Source organism: Euleptes europaea, chromosome 19, assembly GCF_029931775.1.
Source record: "Euleptes europaea isolate rEulEur1 chromosome 19, rEulEur1.hap1, whole genome shotgun sequence".
Lineage (NCBI taxonomy): Eukaryota > Metazoa > Chordata > Lepidosauria > Squamata > Sphaerodactylidae > Euleptes > Euleptes europaea.
In genome coordinates this window covers 3,875,475-3,896,200 of record NC_079330.1, presented here as the reverse complement: position 1 = coordinate 3,896,200, position 20,726 = coordinate 3,875,475, and the positions used below count along the sequence as shown (strand labels likewise).

Sequence of the window (20,726 nt, the reverse complement as noted above, 5' to 3'; positions counted from 1 at the left end):
CAGAGTCAGACTACTGGTCCACCTAACCAGATATTTACCCTGATGGGCCATGGTACTCCACGGTTTACAGGTTGGGCTTTGCCCAACCCAGCCAACCAAACGCCTGAAAAAAAAGCTAAAAGTTGCCCAGTGACCCAGGGCTATGTTTTCTACTCCAGGGAACGCATCCTGCACCGACATCTCCTGCAGAGCTGCCCTAAACTGCAAGGAAAGGCAAGATATAGAAGTTTTAATTAACAAAAACTCCCAAGTCAGAGCCCTGCATGTGAAAGAGGATTCTGCAGCATGTTCTAGGGGGCACCGCTGCTTCTCCCAAGAACGTGGCCAAAGCCCAGTGGAGCACAACAACCCAAGTGAACTGAAAAGTCCATGAAACTTCATAACACACCCTGCCATTGTCCTTGTTTCGGCTGAAATACAATGGTGACTGGCAATGTGTCATTCAAGGGTGCTTATCTACCCTTACAAGTCTGGTCTTTTAAGGAGAACCTCCATAAGTGAACATAATCAGGGCTCTCAAAAGCACAGTGAAACCCTCTTATTTTTGTAGGCAACACCCCCAAAAAAGTCAAGCAATGAAGAAAGAGAATAAAGTGGAGTCCTTCTTGTTGTACCGTACGGCCACAATGAAAAAAGGGACTAGCTTTAAATGCATGTGCAGCACGGGACCACCGTTCCAGGGACACAGAACAAGCCTGAATGCCTGCCCCCCCCTTACCATCCTTGTCGACTGCAAAGGGAATGTCCGGAGTCACAATTTCATAGCGGCAGATCTGGCTGAACTGGGGGGAGCAGTCGGCGTCCACGGCTTCCACCCTCAGGATGCTGTCGTACCTCTTTCCTTCTATCACTGTCGCCTTGTAGGACTTCTCCTTAAACACGGGCGCGTACTCGTTCACGTCGTTCACCTGGATGTGCACGGTCGCTCTGGAAGCAGAAGAGGCTCTCACTAACATTCGGACGAGTTGAAAAGGGACATTGCAAGTTTTTTTACAGACCCTCTTAGTGTGAGCACCGAAGGAAAGAAGAAGAGGAGTTGGTTTTTATATGCCGACTTTCTCTACCAGGTCAGGGCAGAGGTGAACAGAGGTGGTTCGCCATTGCCTGCCTCTGCATAGCAACCCTGGACTTCCCCTGGTGGTCTCCCATCCAAGTACTAACCAGGGCAATCCTGTTTAGCTTCTGAGATCTGATGAGATCGGGCTAGCCTGGGACATCCAGGTCAGAGCAATAGTTCTACTTGTAGTATTACGCGTAAAATGCCATCAAGTCACAGCCGACTTATGGCAACTCCTTGGGTTTTCAAGACCAGAAAAAGAACAGAGGCGGTTTGCCATTGCCTGCCTTTGCATAGCAACCCTGGATGGGGAGGGGCTGTGGCTCAGTTTGGAGAGCATCTGCTTGGCATGCAGGAGGTCCCAGGTTCAATCCTTGGCACCTCCAATGAAAGGAACTAGGCAAGCAGCTGATGTGAAAGACCTCTACCAGAGACCCTGGAGAGCTGCTGCTGTTCTGAGTAGACAATACTGACTTTGATGGACCAAGGGTCTGATTCAGTATGGAATCACAGAGTTGGAAGGGACCACCAGGGTTATCTAGTCCAACCCCCTGCACAATGCAGGAAATCCCAAACTATCCCCACCACACCCCCAGTGACCCATACTCCATGCCCAGAAGATGGCCAAGGTATAAGGCAGCTTCATGTGTTCGTGTGACTTCCTTGGGGGGGTCTCCCGTCCAAGTATTAACCAGGGCCAACCCTGCTTAGCTTCCAATATCTGCCAAGATCGGGCCAGCCACGCCAGGGCTGGGGGAAATCCAGCTCACAACCAAACAGAGATAGAGAGCAACAGGACCGACAGGGAGGAAGAACTGTTTGCTCTCTGGCCAAAGCCAACCTTGGTTTGTAAGCTTCATATGTGCAGTCTGTTGCCTTTTACAAATCACATCTTACTAAAACACTGAACTATGAGAGCTTAAATTAGGATCGGTTATTGGCTCATTCAGAGTTAAGGAAGACTTGATTACTACCCAAGATTTGAATCGAGACACACACACACAATTCTTCTTATTCCCTGGAGACAGGGAAGAAATAAAGGTCAGTAGATAGAAAGGGGAAAAAAAGAAGGGACAGTTTGCCAAACACCTACGCTGTTTCACGTTTGCCAGAAACGTTTATGAGGAAATCTGGGACTGCCGATGCCTTCTACTTGTACTTGAAGGTTATTGGGGGGGAAATGTCCTTTTCAGATTAGTAAACAAGGCCAGCATAAGAATCAATGTCCGGTCAAGTATCTGAAATGCAGACACTGTCCGGAAACAAAACTCATTTGTCCTTCTGGAGCATCGATTTAATCTGCACACTGGTTTCGCTTCTGGTAACATCCTTGATTTTCCTGAGTCAGCATTCCGCCAAGGGAGGGGGATCAGCTACATATTTCACATCCCTTAAACACATTTCCATTTTCGTTGAATGCACACATTTTGTTTCCATCAAATAGACAGCATTGGGGCCAGACAACACCAGGAACCTACGGACTCAACTGCCAATGTGCAGCTTCTGGGGAAGTGTGTGTGGGGGAGGAAATGGATGGATTGGGGTCACAGCACTGGGTGGAACTTATTTCGACACATGCACCTATTCCTCCATTCAAAATTCACCCCCGGGCTGTTTTTGCCACTCTGTGCGCACTCAACTCTTTTTAAAAAAGAAAGCATTTAGTTTGGCCCTAGGTGTTGCCGTATGACCATCATTATAAAATCATAGAATCAGAGTTGGAAGGGACCACCAGGGTCATCTAGTCTAACCCCCTGCACAATGCAGGAAATTCACAACTACCTCCCCCCCCACACCCCCAGTGACCCCTACTCCGTGCCCAGAAGATGGCCCAGGTGCCCTCCCTCTCATCAACTGCTTAAGGTCATAGAATCAGCGTTGCTGACAGATGGCCATCTAGCCTCTGCTTAAAAACCTCCAGGGAAGGAGCGCTTACCACCTCCCGAGGAAGCCTGTTCCACTGAGGAACCGCTCTGTTTGAAAATTCTTCCTAATGTCCAGATGGTCATCTGTTTCTTGACAAAGGAAGCTTTGAATCTCGAAAGCTCATACCCAAAAAAATCTCATTGGTCTCTATGGCGCTACTAGACTTGAATCCAGCTCTCTTTTCCCCGGGCTCAGACAGCAGCTTCCATCAACAGAGCGCTTCCCAGCTGGGAAAGCAGGAGCCTAACCCTGCCCAGTGCTCCTAGCAGAAGGTCTCCTATGGGCCTCTTGCCTCCCCCCGCCCCGAGGAACTGCAAAAGGCTTTCAGCAGCATCTCTTTGTTTCCTTCCCTACCTGTCTAACCACTGTTATTGATCACCGAGTCCACTTAGTGCTTCTGAACTAGTTACAAATGACGACATTACTTGACAGCCCCCTCCCCCCCTAATGCATCGCTGCCGAGGTGCTAAAGCTATCAAAGCGTTCGCAATTAGTCTGGTTCTTCTGGTGCGTTAAGACAGAGCACTGGGCAGAAGGAGCTTATGGCTGTAAGGGGCTCAGCCCTGCCCAGCGCTGTTCCACCACAATACGGACTTGGCTTGAACCTTGTAGAATGTCCCAGAGCTTTCAAGGAAACAACACCTTAAATTACTGCTGTCAGACACAAGTGAGGTCTTAACAATTGGAGCTGCTAGATTTGCTGGGCTAGCAATAAAAATAAGACAGATCTGGGGACCAAATCCATCCAATAGCTATGGAACTATGGGATTAATACTGTTTGGAATTTATAGATTGTTATTTGGTATTAACCCTATGAATGTCTGTGTATAGATTTTTCCAGTAATGTCTGTGTTCCTTTTAAATATTTGAATTTTTGTTTTATCCTGAATATTTGTGTTTTACCATATATTTCAGTGGTTCCCAAAGTGGGCAGTACCACCCCCTGGGGGGCGGTGGGATTACCTAGGGGGGCACTAAGAGGCAAGAGGGCAGCAGGGGGCACTAGAGGTGGGCCCCTTCAACTATCGAGCTATGGCACCATGCTGGTAAATTTGGTGGGAACTATCAGAATCCCCCCCCCCCGACTTTGAAGAGCTGGTACCACTGGGTCAAGTTCATCAGTTTGGTTGAATAAATTTCAACTAAAAAGTTTTAATTTTATTTTGAATAGATGTGCAATTAACTGTTATTGTTTTGAAATTTTATTGCTATTATCTTCTTTAGTGAGTCATGCAAACCCCCTATTTTGAATAATGCATTTTATAGGATAAGGTAGGGGGCGCTGGGGTTGAGTTTGTGGAACCAAGGGGGCAGTGGCCCAAAAACTTTGGGAACCACTGATATATTTTGTAGTATTTTGTTTTATTTGATGGTTCATGACCGTAATAAATATGATTGATTGATTGACTGGCTTGAACCTTGTCATTTTTCTTTTATGGCATCCCAATTCCCCTCTCCCCCAAGAACCACAAAGGCAGCTCCAGAAGGGGATCACTTGGCCGAACTGATGTTCAAAGACTACTACAGAAAAGATGATAGCTTTATCTCGCTCCAAATTAGGCAACCAGGGAATGTTCCTCCCACCCTAGGCCATGCATGGATGCCCTTTGGGTTGGATTCTCTTCGGCACTATTGAGCCTCAGCGGGACAACCAGCCGGCTGCTTGCGGTGCGCCGCGCCTCTCTGAGAGGGCTTTGTTAACTGCCCACGAAGGTTATGCGATTGGACTCAGTGCCACAACTGTGATGCCCCCTTTCCCAAAGGAAGGGGGAGAGTCTACATTGCAAATTCTGGAGGTGCAACCATGCCACCAGAATTTAACCAGGCGCAGTTATGTCAGGCATTATATTGGATTTGATTCAGTGATGCAGGTTTTCTGGGAAAATTTGAATCGGGAAAAATTTCCGGCTGAAATTTAAACCATTAGCAAAAAGGCAAATGAATCACGTACAAGCCTGAACCCTATACAAACAGTGGAGATTGTTCATGCTTCGTATCCCACATTTAGACCATTTCACATGATTGACTTGCAGACCGACAGCCCTGACAACTAGAGGTAAAGAGACTGTGTTTACATACACAGGCAGACAATTTTCCACAGAAAGCACAGCCTTGGAAATTCTTCTGGGACGTTGTCCACCCCACGTCACTGACAGGACATTTTTAAAAAAACGAATAGTTTAAAAAGATCCAAATGAGTTAAATTCGTTTTGGGGTGTTTTTTTTGGTGCATAGATTGACTACTTTAGAATAGGACCGGAGGAATCTTAAGGTCTCCTTGCTTTTTGGCACGACCACCCCTCACACAGCCACCGTGGGCCTGCATCTGGCTTTCATTCATTCCAAATGGAGAAACCACACCGCCTCCAGAACGCTCCATCCCGTCTCCCCCTCCCCTCCGCCCACCCACAGACTACTTACTTGTGGGATTTTTTCGCGTTGGCGCCATCTGGTCCTTTCCCACAGTCGTAGGCTTGGATGGTAAACGTGTAGTCCTTCTGCAGCTCGCAGTCGAGTTTCTCTTTGGATTGTATCATGCCCTCGCCGGTGGACTTATCCACCACCATGGCTTCAAAGGGGACATTTTGCCCGTGGATTTTAAATCCGCAAATCTCACCTACGAGATTCAAAGCGACTTTGATTAGCACTTCCAAGGAACAGACGGGTACGGGCATGTTTTGTGTGCCATGTCTGCTTTTAAAAATAAAAAAACCAAGACAAATATCACTTAACATTTATTTTTATTTTTTTGCAGCCAAGGGTTTTGTGAGGGTCTGTGGACAAAAGCAAGAGACACTGTGCTTTTAAAGATGGGTGAGATCTGGGAGCTGGTAGTTTAAAAATAAACAAAAAACAAATAAAGCATACATCTGCTTTCCAAGCAACTGGTTTACTTTGCATCCAGTCATGCGGGAATACGAAAAGAGAAAGATGTAGACAGGCATTTCACAGGAGTACTTGAGACAAACTCTAGGGGGGGAAAGTAGAGATCTTAGAAGAACATTAACAGCCAAGACCGCCGGGAGTATCTTCTATGCCAAGCTGCTGGGAAATGGCTAGGGGCAGCTGGTTGAGTTTTGACCAAAGCCAGAAAGTTAAAAATGCACAGTTACAAAGTTGAGAAGAGGTGAAAGGAAGCTTAAAAGGGGGGGGGGAATATAGAAGATTCAGCACTGTACTTAACAAAAATTCTGTCAATGAAGCCAAAGAACAAAGTCTTCCTGTGCAATGGACCTGACTTTGAGAAAAACAAACGATCCAAACCAAACCAAAAAAACAAACAAAAACACCCCAGAGTCAGGGGAATCAAAATAAACTACTGAATGGAAAAGGTAGAAATACCAACTTCTCAGGCATCCATTTCAACAGTGGGGCGTTTCACCTGGTCAGCAGGTAACCTAACATACCCGAAGGAGAAAATAGGCCCAGTGTATCTAGAACATTTTTCGTCTCCCAACCACTGTTAGGAGACGGTTGCCTTGTGCGCTTCTGCCTGCCAGCAATCCCTCCCCTCTTCCTTTTTTTGGGGGGGCACAAACCACGACCAGTTTCAAAACTGGAGCAAGCAAAGCACAAATATTAGCACCAGGGGACGTCTGAAGATGGAAACGCACACTCGCTTCCAAAAAGGGACACAGAGGAGTGGCAAAAGGGGGTATTAGAGTCCACGGGGGGGGGGGGGCTTCCTGCAGCTGTGATTTTATTACATTTCTACCCCGCTCTCCCCAACCCGAAGGCCGGGCTCAGAGCGGTTTAGGAACATTACGCAGCTGAGGCAGGCCACAGAACTTCATATTCAACAGTGTCCGAGATGACACGCAAGTTAAGCTGCAAATTGTTGCTCTACGTGAAATAAATTCAAGGCTTCCATATGCGCTTGAGGGTAAATGGACTATTACCAAAATGCAAACAAAATATGCCCTGCAAAACAAACTGTCCGAGAAAATGCAGAAGAGTCTCTTCTTGCTATACAGCTTAAATATTAATATCTGCACAGTTCAAATGGATGTCTGATTTACAGATATTTCTAGCCAAGGGTCGGTTACATAACATCTTAAAACCAATATATATTTATATATATTTTGAGGGGGGAGGAGAGAATATTGGGAGAATAAAATGGGGTCAAAGAGCATGACAGGATCTTCTGTTTAAGTGCTGATTCCCCATTTTCATAACCAAAGTTAGTAGGTTAATATTCATAAAAGGGATAGAAAGAACCCTTTATCACCTTCTTTGGTGACTGTCACCTCAAAACTCTCTAAAGGGAGAAAAGATAAACCCGAGTCAGTAATACAGGAGAGACTGAAGAGGGAGCAAATAAGGGGAAAAAAATAATGAAAGGTCAAAAGATTCAGATATTACACAGAAAAAAACCTTTCAACATTTCTTTTTCAAGAATTAGAATCCAGTCATTGGTTACTATGAATGCAATGGAACTTGATTTTCAGCTTATTTAGGGGGGATTCTCCCCTGCTTCTAAAGGGTCACGGACAATGCCAACTCCCATCTTAAATTTACACGTTTTCCATTTATAATCGTTCCATTCACAAGATACTGTAGATAAAACAATTTTAATATCAACTGAATCTATTCCATTGAATCAGTCCAGTTTCTTCTAACTTGCTTTTTCCACTGCCTTCCCTTCTACAAAATGAAGAGTCCTCCCTTTGTCCGAGGAAGGCTTCCTCTCCACCACAGTGGAAGGGAATCCTTGGATCCAACCTTATATATTTGTCTGAACAATACAAGATAGCTGAATCGTCCTGAAAAGTTCAAACTAGTTCTACACCAAAGCTATTTAACGCTGAACAAGTGTGGGCCTGTGATCACTTTTCAGCGTAATGGAAAAAGAAATATATCTATGGTGCATAATAGCAACCTTTTAATCAGCGGATCTCTAGCTACAAAGCTGACACCCTCTCGTGAGGGTCTCTCTCAAGAGTATTTAGGAGTATTTATAACTGGATTCTTATTTTTTAAAAGCGCCAAGCTCAAAATCTCTTCTCTCAGAAAGGCAGCTGTGTGTTTTATTAAACTGGCAACCCCTGTACATTTCTTTACCACTGGCTCTTCGGTAGGATCTGCTAAGACCAAATCAACCCAGAAGACAACTTGCAAAGGCTGTGGCTGCTAAATGAGGGTTAACGGTGGAGAACAGGTTTAGGATTGTGTGCAGTTCTGGAGACCTCACTTCAAAAAGGATGTTGACAGAATGGAGCGGGTGCAGAGGAGAGGGACGAGGGGGATCAGGGGCCTGGAGACCAAGCCCTACAAAGAAAGGCAGCAGAGCAGCTCCTTTAAATATCTTGGCCTAACATTCAGAGAGAACCTAAACTGAAATTACCATCTGGCATCTTTAAAGTCCTCTGCAACGAGGATCACGGGCTCCATCCTGAGGTTTTATTACACTAGGGGAGGTCACCTCATACAGCCAGCCATAAAATTATTTAAGAGTAAGGTCATTGCTCAATTCCTATATGGAGCAGAAGTTTGGGGATGGAAAGAGGACAATATTGCAAATATAGAAACAATTCAACATTCATTCCTGAGGCGTATCCTGGTCCTTCCTAAGGGTACTCCAACCGCTCTGGTGAGAGCTGAAACAGGCTTACCATCTCTTAGGGCCCGCATCTATCTTGAGGTTCTAAAACTATTTAAAAAGTATAGAGTGGACAGATCAAACTCATTTAGCAAACTGTCCTTTGATATTATGCTCTCAAGGGACCCAGCACGATCAGGTTTTATAAACAAACTATTAACCCAGTACTCCATCCCCGATGACCTTCTAAGACTTCCAGCAGCGAATACACAATTAAGAGACTGGGTCTTTAGGTGTGATGCCCTATTTGACAGGGCGTCAATTCAGAAGGCACAGTCTGCACCATGGTTCAAATTACTTAAAAGTGACCACCTTAGAGCCCAGCATCTAGCTAAGATTTCAAATTATAACCTTAGAGCAGCGTTTTCTGCTCTACGCTTTGAAACCATGCCAACGGCTGTTTTAGTTGGGCGGTACAAACAAATCCCCAAGGATCAACGCTTGTGTATCTGCAATACCTGTGTACAAGAGGATTTACCCCATTACTTACTCCATTGCTCACTCTATGCACAGCCCAGGACTAAGTTTCCGGATGGGCTACTAGTGGGTACAAACCTCCACTCAGAAAAGGAGAAAATCATATTCTTGCTGTCTGACTCCAATAAGTATATTTCTCATAGAACATCATTGTTTGCTCTGGCAGCAAGGAAAATAAGAGCCAAGATAGTTATCTCTAGAGCAGAATCCCACAAATGATGTTGTTTTTGGTGCTTCGTATCTATGTTAACCCTACTAGATTTTATTTTGTTGTACATGTCTTTTTTTAATATTGTATTACTTTGTGGATGATGTTTTGTGAAGGCCTATGGGCACCTACAAATAAATTTCTCACTACGAGTAAAGGCCGAGGGACTTGGGAACGTTTAGTCTGGAGAAGAGGAGGTTGAGGGAGGACATGATTGCTCCCTTTCAGTATTTGAAGGGCTGTCACCTATAGGAGGGCGGGGAGCTGTTGCTGTTGGCAGCAGAGGATAGGTCTCGCAATAATGAGTTTAAATTGTGGGCAGAAAGGTACCAGGTGGATATTAGGGAGGAAAAGTTTTACGGTAAGAGTTGTTCGATGGTGGAATCAGCTACCTAGGGAGGTGGTGAGCACCCCTCACTGGCAGTCTTTAAGCAGAGGATGGACAAGCACTTGTCAGGGATGCTCTAGGCTGATCCTGCATTGAGCAGGGGGTTGGACTAGATGGCCTCTATGGCCCTACTCTATGATTCTAGGAAAAGGGAAAACACTGCTTCTTGAGGAAACTGGATCCTCACTGGATACTAGAGATCTGAGGGCCTGGAGAATAACTTGGAACATTCAGAGGAAAGGTTTCCCCCAAGCTTCCCCACCCCAATTTTTCTGATGGAAACACTGGAAAAGTTGGGGAAACGCTGAAAAGAAACACCTATATGTTTTCTCTTTTAGAATGAATACTGAGGAATGCAGAAAGGCATGCCAGGGAAGCAACGGGCGCCACTCCGACCTCGGTTCCCTTCCCGTTCAGGGCCAAGGTCCACCCACGCCAAGGTCACGGACACGAGCAAGTTGTTGCCTTGCTGGACATGACAACCAGGGCCACACGTCAGGGAGCGCGAGGGCTATCGGCTGAGCAAGCACAAGCAGCCTGGCTTTGTGGCCACCTCTGCGAGTGGAAGCCCGCCAGCTTCCCCCCACCGGCTGAATCAGGAATGCTCCTGAAAATGCCAGGCCGCCCGCCACTTGGGCTGACGCCACGGGAGCGACTTAAACAACAACTCTGCGGTGCTAGCAAAGGATACAGCTGGCCAGGGCGAGGCGGCAGAAAGCCCAACAAAGGGTACAGAAAGAGGGGAGAGAGGGAAAGGGAAAGTGTGTTAATGTGGCGGTAGTCTCGGCTTGCTAAAAAAAATCAGAAAGAGGGAGAGAGAGCGACTGTTCAGTTCTTGGTCCCTGGAGCTGGGCTCAAAACTACGGCATCAATGCCAACCTTAGCCAGAAGGCAATTCAAGCGTCACATTTCTTGGCATCTCGCTGGCACAACTCATCCACCCAGTAATACACCCCGCCACTCCAAAGGCATCCGCAGGAGCACTGAACTGCTGCTCGAAAAAAGGTCTGCGGCACCAGAAGTTTATTCTGGATGGCAAATATCCGTTTCTCTTTGTTGTTTCACAGGGATGAGGGTTTCAATATATATAAAAAAACATTTACCAAAAATATAATGATAATGCAGGACGACAACAGCCTCACGACTCTGAAGTGAAAACAACCAAGGCAACCGTCAGACACTACGAACGAACGGCAGTTGGGTCACGACGGGCACGATTCCAATTCACCGATGGGACCAGATGGTCCCTCCCTGACCCCCTTTGCCTGCCACGCAGAGATTTTGAAGCCCTCCAACTAAAACCTATTTGTTGCAAGAGGTGAACACATGAATGCTGCCTTATACTGAATCAGACCCTTGGTCCATTGAAGTCAGTATCGCCTACTCAGACCGGCAGCTGCTCTCCAGGGTCTGAGGCAGAAGTCTTTCACATCACCTACTTGCCTGGTCCCTTTAACTGGGGATGCAAACCTCCAGGTAACCGAGAAGCTTTGGTAAACGTCGGGATGTGATGTCACCCCATGGGTCAGTAATGACCTGGTGCTTTATCTCCAGGGAATTCTTCCCCTTTTTCATGTCGTTGAGGATTCTGGGGCACGCTCTCCACCCACACAGGGCTTTAGCTAGACCTGTGGAAGGTCAGTCCATGGGAACCAAGGGCACGCTTTAGAACACACTCCACTGAGTGAAGGGGAAGACTGGTAGCACAAGGTAAGGTGACCTTTGGGGGGGGATTAGCTGTTATTTAATCCACTGATTGTGGAACCCTCATCAATGCACATTGAAAATCACTGCACAGATTCCAGAGCGGCAGAAGGAGGCCTGGCACTGGCTTCTCTCATCCCGTGCCAGGGATGGCTCAATCTTGCTTTCTGAGCATACAGGGCTGCCTGGTCTTCAGAGAAGGGTTTTGTTCCAGCTGTCCTTTCCATGCTCCAGGCCCCAGCCACAGATGGGAGAGAACTTGCAGACAAAGGACAGTAGGAATACCAAATCTGAAGCCACGGAGACCCACCTGCTCGCACTTGCTATGAAATATTACCGCAGACGTGGTGGCGGTGGAAAGCGGTGTCAGGTCACAGCCGACTTATGGTGACCCCATAGGGTTTTCAAGGCAAGAGACGTTCAGATGTGGCTTGCCATTGCCTGCCTCTGTGTCATGACCCTGGTATTCTTGGAGGTCTCCCATCCAAATACTAGCCATGTCCAACCCTGCTTAGTTTCCAAGATCTAATGAGATTGGGCTAGCCTGGGCCACCCAGGTCAGGGCAACACAGAGGTGTGCGAATGATGTGCTTTTCTTATGTGCTGTATGAATGATGTGCTTTTTTTGTTCTCTTCTTTCAACCAGCGGTCCACATTGTGAGACGATAATTAGAAGACGAAGACGAAGAAGATGATGAAGACGACGAAGAGTTGGTTTTTATATGCCAACTTTCTCTACCACTTAAAGGAGAATCAAACCGGCTTACAGTTACCTTCCCTTCCCCTCCCCATAACAGACACCCTGTGAGGTAGGTGAGGCTGAGAGAGCTCTAACAGAGCTGTGACTTGCCCAAGGTCACCCAGCAGGCTTCGTGTGGAGTGGGGAAACCACCCGGTTCACCAGATTAGCCTCCGCCGCTCATGTGGGGGAGTGGGGAATCAAACCCGGTTCTCCAGATCAGACTCCACTGCTCCAATTAGCCAGCAAACCTACTTACAGGAACGTGCCTGTTTCTGTGAACTAACTGGATCAGACGTGACCCGCGCCCCTCTTGGACCGCTGACTCCAGCATAGCCTTTCGTTCCTCCTGGCCCAGCCCTTAAAACTCTCGCACGACCAAGCTCCACGTTAGGCATTCCCTGGCCGTAGTCAGAATGGCAACAGCATCCCCCTGCCTTTTGCAAACAAGGACTGGCAGCTCAGTGAGGAGGCCCTGGAATCGGCAGTCATTCACCGGAACACAAACCCTCGGAAGGAGACTGGCAGAACGCTTGGCTTTCAAGAGAGAAACCCCCGCTGCCTGGGGATGCTGCGGGAGGGTCCAGACCCTGTGTGCCAGCGCCATCTCGAAAAATGCAAACTCAACGCATCCACAAAGACTCACAAGCTGAAGTTAATATATGGGACAAGAAACCTCGCCTGCACAGAAAGTACTTAATACTTGCTCAAACAGCAAAGCATGCACACATGCTCCAGACAGGCTGCAAGGCAATCCTATGGCTCCCTTCAGACTGTTAAATCTCAGTTTGCTTCATAGTATCCTGCTGTGCTCCTTGAAGTGTCTTCTTGACCTTGAAAAGTCCGTCTAGACATTATCAAGAATGTCCGTCTAGACATTAGGAAGAATTTTCTAGCAGTTAGAGTGGTTCCTCAGTGGTGAGCTCTCCTTCCCTGGAGGTTTTAAAGAAGAGGCTAGATGGCCATCTGTCAGAAATGCTGATTCTATGATCATAGGCAGATGATGTGAGGGAGGGCATCTTGGCCACCTTCTGGGCATGGAGTAGGGGTCACTGGGGGTGGGGGTGGTAGTTGTGAATTTCCTGCATTGTGCAGGGGGTTGGACTAGATGAACCTGGTGGTCCTTTCCAACTCTATGATTCAACCCCTCCTTCGGAGAGAGGCTGTGGCACAGTGGAAGAGTCTCTCCTTGGCATGCAGAAAGTCCCAGGTTCAATCCCTGGCATCTCCACTTAGGCATCAGGCTGTACATTATACGAAAGACTTCAACTTGAGAAACGGGAGAGCCACTGCCAGTCTGAGTAGGCAATACTGACCTTGATGGACTGATGGTATAAGGCAGCTTCACGTGTGTATGTGTGTGCACTCTCTTCCAAGATCATACTGCTTTGGCTTCACTCTGCCTGGCAGCAGCTTTGTTCCCTAGCGGTACCGAGGAATCTTTTAACTGGAGATGCCAGGGATCAAGCCTGGGACCTTCCGCACACAAATTATGTGCTCTAGCACTAAGGTATGGAGGGTCTCCGAACTCTTTAATCTCAAGTAACAAGCACAAAACTCCACAGGCAGTCAAATATTAAGCAAAATCAGATGGCAAATGGTTACCGCCATGCACATTTCAGAAGCCACAAGATCCTGAACGCTAATCAAAACCAACGTTTTCTTCTTCTTCAAGCTCTACAGCAAAGCTTGGGGGCCGTGACCTCCCCTTCCCAGGCAGCTGGTATTGTACAGGCAGGAACAGAATGGAAAGAACTTGCTCTTCGACATTTCAGTCAGCTTCTAATATCCCAGGCTGAAAAAAACAACTCAAGGACTCAGGCCTGCAAAAAGATTTCACGAAGACGGGCCACTAATTAAAAGCTTACATTAGCTGTAATAAAGAGCCCAGACACCAAACGGTCTCCTGCATATAATCTCCTTAGGCCAGACTGATCATAGAGACAACCTGCGGGATGGGTTTATCCCTTTGCCGAAGGTAGCAGATGTCGCTGAAGGTGGTACAGACCTAGCAAAATACAACAGGGGCAGGACAAACTATGCACAGTGGTTTTTTAAAAAAATACTCTATAAGTAATGACACAGCCCAAGTCCTTTCCGCCCCCTCAATACAGGGCAAGCTTTTTCTTCACATACCCCTAACAGACATCGATCCATCTTGCCGTCTCAGAAGTCCTTATGGCTGCTTGTTGGAACAGTTCACGTTTAAAACTGTTTGCTCTAGAAGGTTAAAATCTACCCAGTTTCGTGCCATTTGAAGCCCGGGTTCCCTTCTGCAACAGCCCTGACGGACAGTCTCCCTGCCAAACTCACACAGCCTTGGCGGCCCCCTGCCCCATGCCTGCTTCATTTCTTTCATGCCATAACACCTTCCTGGCCTTTCAGCGTACCAGTAATAACTGCGCACTGTTTGCCACAATTGACAGTTTTAAGCAAATCCACTTAATTGATCAAGCCACATAGCCCCTCACAGCTGAAGGTTAACATCTGTCCTGATGCATGACGCCCAACTCTGGATCAAGGGAGGGGAAGTGAGATGCCTTCCCCCACTATCAACTGCTGCTATTAAACCTCAGAAACAGCGCTGGTCTCGAAAACGCTTTTATGATGAAGTCTACCCTCAAATTCTGCTCAGAGGTTCTACTTTTGCACGGCCTTGGACTCAGTTTTTCTGTTTCTGTTCTAGATGGTGATCTTGCAGGGGTTCGAGCAGAGTGGACGTGCTCTCAGTGAAGGCTGTGAGATGCTGCTGCAAGTGTGGTGTTAAGAACATAAGAAAGGCTCTGCTGGATCAGACCCAGGCCCATCAAGTCCAGCAGTCTGTTCACACAGTGGCCCAACCAGGTGCCTCTAGGAAGCCCACAAGCAAGACGACTGCAGCAGCATTGTCCGGCCTGTGTTCTAATATAATGGGCCTGCTCCTCTGATCCTGAAGGAAATAGGTATACGTCATAACTAGTACCCATTTTTACTAGTAGCTAAGAATACCCCTCTCCTCCATGAACATGTCCGCTCCCCTCTTAAAGCATTCCAAGTTGGCAGCCATCACCACATCCTGGGGCAGGGAGTTCCACATTTTAACTATGTGTTATTCTTTTTTAAAGCCAAACATGTTATAGGCGTAGATAACTTTCTTAAAACTGTTGTGCATAACCTAGGCTCGAGTATGAGCAAGGGCTTCTCACTGTGCATTTGACACACCCCTTGTATTTTAACTAATGTGAAATATTGAAATAATTAATTTGGCGAAATAAAAAAAAATAGACGATAATCTGCTTTTCAAGCAGCGTTTTCATTATCACCCAGGCTTGCCAAACACTTTGGACGTTAACCATGCCCTAATGCCCTGGCGGGACACTTGGGTTAACAAGAATCTGGTGAGTATATCACCTGCTCCTTCCAAGAGACAGGTAAGAGATGCTGGGCTGCACCAGATGCCAGGTTGGGGCCCCTCCAGAGCTCTGCTTGAACCCTTTCCAAAAAAATTTCACCCCCTCACCATCACACCAACAGCTCTGTTTCAAGCCAAGTGCTATCCCACCTGGCCAGAGTTCCTTCTAGGCCACAAAATCAAGAACAAAACCATCGCTATTTGCAAACGAATGCACACAGATGCACATACCTGCGAAGCGGAGTGGCGCATCCTTGTCCAGTGCTATTAGCGGAGGATCCAACAAGACTGTATTGTCGTTTTCAGTAACTATGCCATGGTAAGTTGTTTCGATCCACGGTTTGTGCTTGTTAACTGTAAGAGGAGGAGGGGGGGGAAAGCAAGTTTTAAAATGACGTTTGGTCACAAAGGAGAAACATCTTTAAAAGCCAGCCGTCTGCTTGAGGGTGTAAAGCCAATCCGGACGCCCCCATCTGGTAGAATTCTTATCCTGATATCCGCTTTGAAGGAATGACATTCAGAGATTAACTTGCATCTCTCAACTGCAGCTCAGAAAAACAATCTGACTGTTTGCTCTAGATAGAAGGTTAAAATCTACCCAGTTTCGGGCCGTTTGAAGCCCGGGTTTCTTTCTACAACAACCCTGACAGACAGTCTCCTTGCCAAACTCACAGAGTCTTGGTGCCCCCCTGCCCCATGCCTGCTTAGGGGAGGGGCTGTGACTCAGTGGTAGAGCATCTGCTTGGCATGCAGAAGGTCCCAGGTTCAATCCCTGGTATCACCAGTTAAAGGGACTAGGCAAGTAGGTGATGTGAAAGACCCCTGCCTGAGACCCTGGAGAGCCGCTGCCAGTCTGAGTAGACAATACTGACTTTGATGGACCCAGGGCCCGATTCACTATAAGGCAGCTTCATGCGTTCATGTGTATTCTCTGTTGACTCAGGATAAAATATTTCGGGGAGGGGCCGTGGCTCAGTGGTAGAGCCTCTGCTTGGCATGCAAAAGGTCCCAGGTTCAGTCCCCAGCATCTCCAGTTAAAGGGACTAGGCAAGTAGGCGATGTGAAAGACCCTGGAGAGCCGCTGCCGGTCTGAGTAGACAATACTGACTTCGATGGACCAAGGGTCTGGTTCAGTATAAGGCAGCTTCATGTGTTCATGTGTGCAACTGCGTCCGCAGAAACCGTTGTTGTGCTACGTACTGCGAGCCTGACAAATCTGGTCAAAGGTTTCTGTGAACGAGACCTTTCACACCGGCTGCTGCGATCCGTCCTAAAAACGGTATGCAAACGTGCTCCCTGACACATCCACTGAATTGATGGTATGCCATGATGTTTGAAATACTCCTAGATCCCACATCATCCATCCGCCTTAGGCCTGCTTTTTTGCTAAAGACCTAGAAGCCCAGCCAGCCAGGTCAGGGAGGCTGGACACCCCACTTCTCAGTCTGTATTCTGATTAACGTACCCAGCTACGAATTGCATCAAGCTGAATAACACGCACAGCGCCACTCAATATGGCTTGCTCTTAAACATGACTTTACTAGGAAACCAGCTTCTGCTGGCAAGGCAAGGCTGTGCACAGAAGAAGGAACACCTCAACTCTACTTGCTTTCAATCTTCTTCTAATCTAGATGTGGCATCAAAAAAAAAAAAGGGCCCTGAACTTCTATGCAGGTGAAGGCAAGGCAAGGCACCCCAGTCAACGAAGGCCCAATCTGATGCGATTTATCTCAGAAGTGATGGTATCACTTTACTCTGCTCTGGGTAGATCTCACCTAGAGTACTGTTGAAGCGGATCAACTGCTGTGATAAGTGGCTATGTTTCTAGATTTTGTATTTCACTAAAAAAATGTGTTATCTTACTTAACCAGCCACTTCAAGCAATGACACAACTTTGAATTGTATTAGAATTCCTTTTTATTGTTAAAGCTTCAATACTGTTAATGAAGAAATAAAACACCCTCGAATGTATATGAAATATATGAAAATTAGATTACATGGAAAAATCTAACAGATTCTAACAAATTATTATGGATCTGTGTTCAGTTTTGGGCACTGCAATTTAAGAAGGATGTAGACAAGCTGGAACATGTCCAGAGGAGGGCAACAAAGATGGTGAGGGGTCTGGAGACCAAATCCTATGAGGAAAGGTTGAAGGAGCTGGGTATGTTTAGCCTGAAGAGAAGACTGAGAGGGGATATGATAACCATCTTCAATAACTTGTTCCCAAACTCAACTGGATACTAATGCTCGCCACAACATTGCGCACTCATCCACACCCCAACACATGACTGCTGTTCCTCACTGGCAAGATCTCACTTCTACAATTTTAGCCCTCCTGGCCACACTAAAGAAGTCACCAACAAATTTCACATTTTTGCAAACTATAATTTGGGCAAGGAGAATGACCGAGCAACACAAGTTGAGCATGGAAGGGGCTTTGTTTTCTCCTGGTATAGCAGGGGTGGTGGCCAAACGTTCTGCACAGCGTATCATGAGCCCTTAAGAGTGGTTACCATACATAACCCAGCTCATAAGCACCATGCCTTGGAACGCATCCGCCTGCCGCCTACTGAGCCAGGGCAAGAAGTAGCGTGTGAACTGACAGGCAAGCATGCAAATGTGACTATGCTATATCACAGCAGTCCCCAACGTGGTTCCCATGGGTGCTGTGGCGCTCGCAGACATGTTTTCCTGGTGCCTGTCAAAGGTTTTTGGAAAGTAGGTGGGGCCAGGTAGGGCTTTGGCCCAGCAAGGCTTCTGATTGGCTGGGCCAGATTTAAAAAAAAACATTGCTTTGGCAGCAGCTGCCACCACAGCACTACCAGTGGTTCCCAAATTTTTCTGGCCACCGCCCCCTTGGTTCCACAAACTCAACCCCAGCGCACCCTACCCTATCCTATAAAAAGCATCAATCAAAATAGGGGTTTGCATGACTCACTAAAGATAATAACAATAAAATTTCAAAACAGTAACAACTGTACATCTATTCAAAATCAAATTAAAACTTTTAAATTCAAATTTATTCAACAAAACTAATGAACTTGATCCAGTGCTACCAGCTCTTCTAAGTCTGGAAAAAAATTCTGATAGTTTCCACCATATTTGCCAGCATGGTGTCATAGCTTGATCTACTGTAAATTAGTGAACAACACAGTTGAAGGGGCCCACCTCTAGCCCCTCCTGCTGCCCCCTTGCCTCTTAGTGCCATCCTAGGTAATCCCACCGCCCCCCAGGGGGTGGTACTGCCCATTTTTGGAACCACTGGTCTATACCATTAAGTATGCTACTACTGCAGCCAGAGTTATTCGCGCAAAAAGATGGGAACAATCACTCCTCCCAGATATCGAGGAATGGGAAGGACAAACTAATGGAGTATACTACCATGGCTAAAATGACCTACATGATTAATACAACCGATGATGCGACACATGAACAATTTAACGACAAATGGAAACTATTCTACAGATACGTTGACTCTGAAGGCTAATCGGAATAATATCAAAAACTAAATGATATATAATTATAAGGCAGTTCTTCAGTGCAGAGTAGAAAACTATTTGGTTAGTTATAAAATATGCAGGTTGTTTATTTTTTTAATGCACGTATATTTTTGCCTGGATAATAGTTAAGAATAAGAGTAATAAGCAGTCTGCTCGATTAATCTTTTAAAACGTGATGTTTATGTTATTTTTCTCTTTTTTTATCAGACGGAGATCCCTTTATTTTTACCCATCCCATTTATTTATTTATTTATTTATTTATATAAAATGATCTATACTGTGTGACTGAAGTGAAGCTGTGGCAATTATTTTGTGGCTGGCTCCGCCTCCTGCAGCAGCCATTTTGTGGCTGGCATTTTGTTGCTGCGCCCACCATGCCGTGTCGGAGCTCCAAATGTGCCCGCAGGCTCAAAAAGGTTGGGGACCCTGCTATATCCGCAAATGCACAGGCTTTCTTTCCTGATCAGGTGAGCCACAAACCCCAGCTGCCTGCATGGCTTCCAGCCCCCAAGCTGGCCACCTGAGACATAGGTCAATTCCAACATCAGGCCAAACCCTGGTCAAAGGGAGCCAGTGGACCAGAGACCATTTCGCATGGCTTGCCGCTTGTATACCTGGAAACCTAAACGATAGTTTGAGTCACAAATTACGGCTAGCACACACTGTGGTTGATGCAAAGTTTGAACTCCACCCAAGTAATAGTCCTGAAAAATCACACACGCGCTACCTATTTTCTCCCTGATGATTATGGGAAATCAGGCTTAAACATGCACAAAAAGTCACATCTTTCGAGAGCGGGCACAGTAATGTTTGTATTGCATTCACAAACAAATTGTTACACAGAATAAAGAAACCCTGTCATACAGAAACAAGCTATCTGAAGTTACCTACAGGAGGGCATTAGAACAGTTGTCTATTATGTAGAAATTCTTATCTTTGCCTTACAGTTTGATTAATAAGTAGTCTTTTAGGAAGGTTAATATGATTAAGTGCATTTCAGGATGGATAATGAATTAAAGAGAATCAGGGTGTGTGTTTTTTTGTTATTTAAATTGGATTAATTTTTAAAGCTTCTGATGTTTTCTAACAGAAAGCCTGTTACAATGCAATCTGGATATTAACACAAGGGATGTTAATTATAACTTACTCCCAACGCCGAAAAGAATAAGCAGGCTGGATTTTTACACTTTACTCAAAGGAAGATTCTTGCATTAGGAATTGTCAGGGGGGAAATTTTAAGTTTTGGAGGTCGGAGTTATTAAATTTCTAACTCAACCTGTCCCTCGGGGTGGCAAATACCCAACTTAGATAAACGCCCACAATAGCAGCCCTTGTTTCTGGCTAGCGAACGGCATTCCTTCTGGTGGCGCTTGTGCTTTCCAAGGGCCGAGCTAACCCGTAGCGGCAGAGAGCAAACAAATTTTTGAAGTTGCTCTGACATCTGCCTGCAAGATGTCAAGAACCTGGGACACGGAGGGGTGGCATCTCCCCAGGGGCCAATGGAGGGCAAGAGACCTACCAGTGGGAGAAGACCTGTCTGAAACCCTGCAGACATGTTCCCTAACAGACCAGAGCTGTACGGACCTGTCATAGAGAATAGAATCATAGAGTTGGAAGGGACCACCAGGAAACTCACAACTACCTCCCACACACACACCCAGTGACCTCCATGCCCAGAAGATGGCCAAGATGCCCTCCCTCCCATGAAGAAGAAGAAGAGTTGGTTTTTATATG

General features: G+C 46.4%; 1 protein-coding gene across 4 annotated transcripts in view; it reads right to left on the bottom strand.

Annotated features, from left to right (window-relative positions):
- CLSTN1 (calsyntenin 1) overlaps window positions 1-20,726 on the bottom strand; it is a 54,981-nt gene that overhangs the window by 21,537 nt on the left and 12,718 nt on the right. For 2 of the 4 annotated variants that reach the window (XM_056865626.1, XM_056865628.1), the window contains exons 2-5: window positions 15,721-15,843; window positions 7,212-7,241; window positions 5,405-5,600; window positions 719-927 (exon numbers count right to left, since the gene is read on the bottom strand). In XM_056865626.1, the coding sequence (XP_056721604.1) occupies window positions 719-927; window positions 5,405-5,600; window positions 7,212-7,241; window positions 15,721-15,843 (558 nt within the window). The remainder of the gene's footprint in view (window positions 1-718; window positions 928-5,404; window positions 5,601-7,211; window positions 7,242-15,720; window positions 15,844-20,726) is intronic. The other 2 variants (XM_056865627.1, XM_056865629.1) reach the window with 1 other exon arrangement.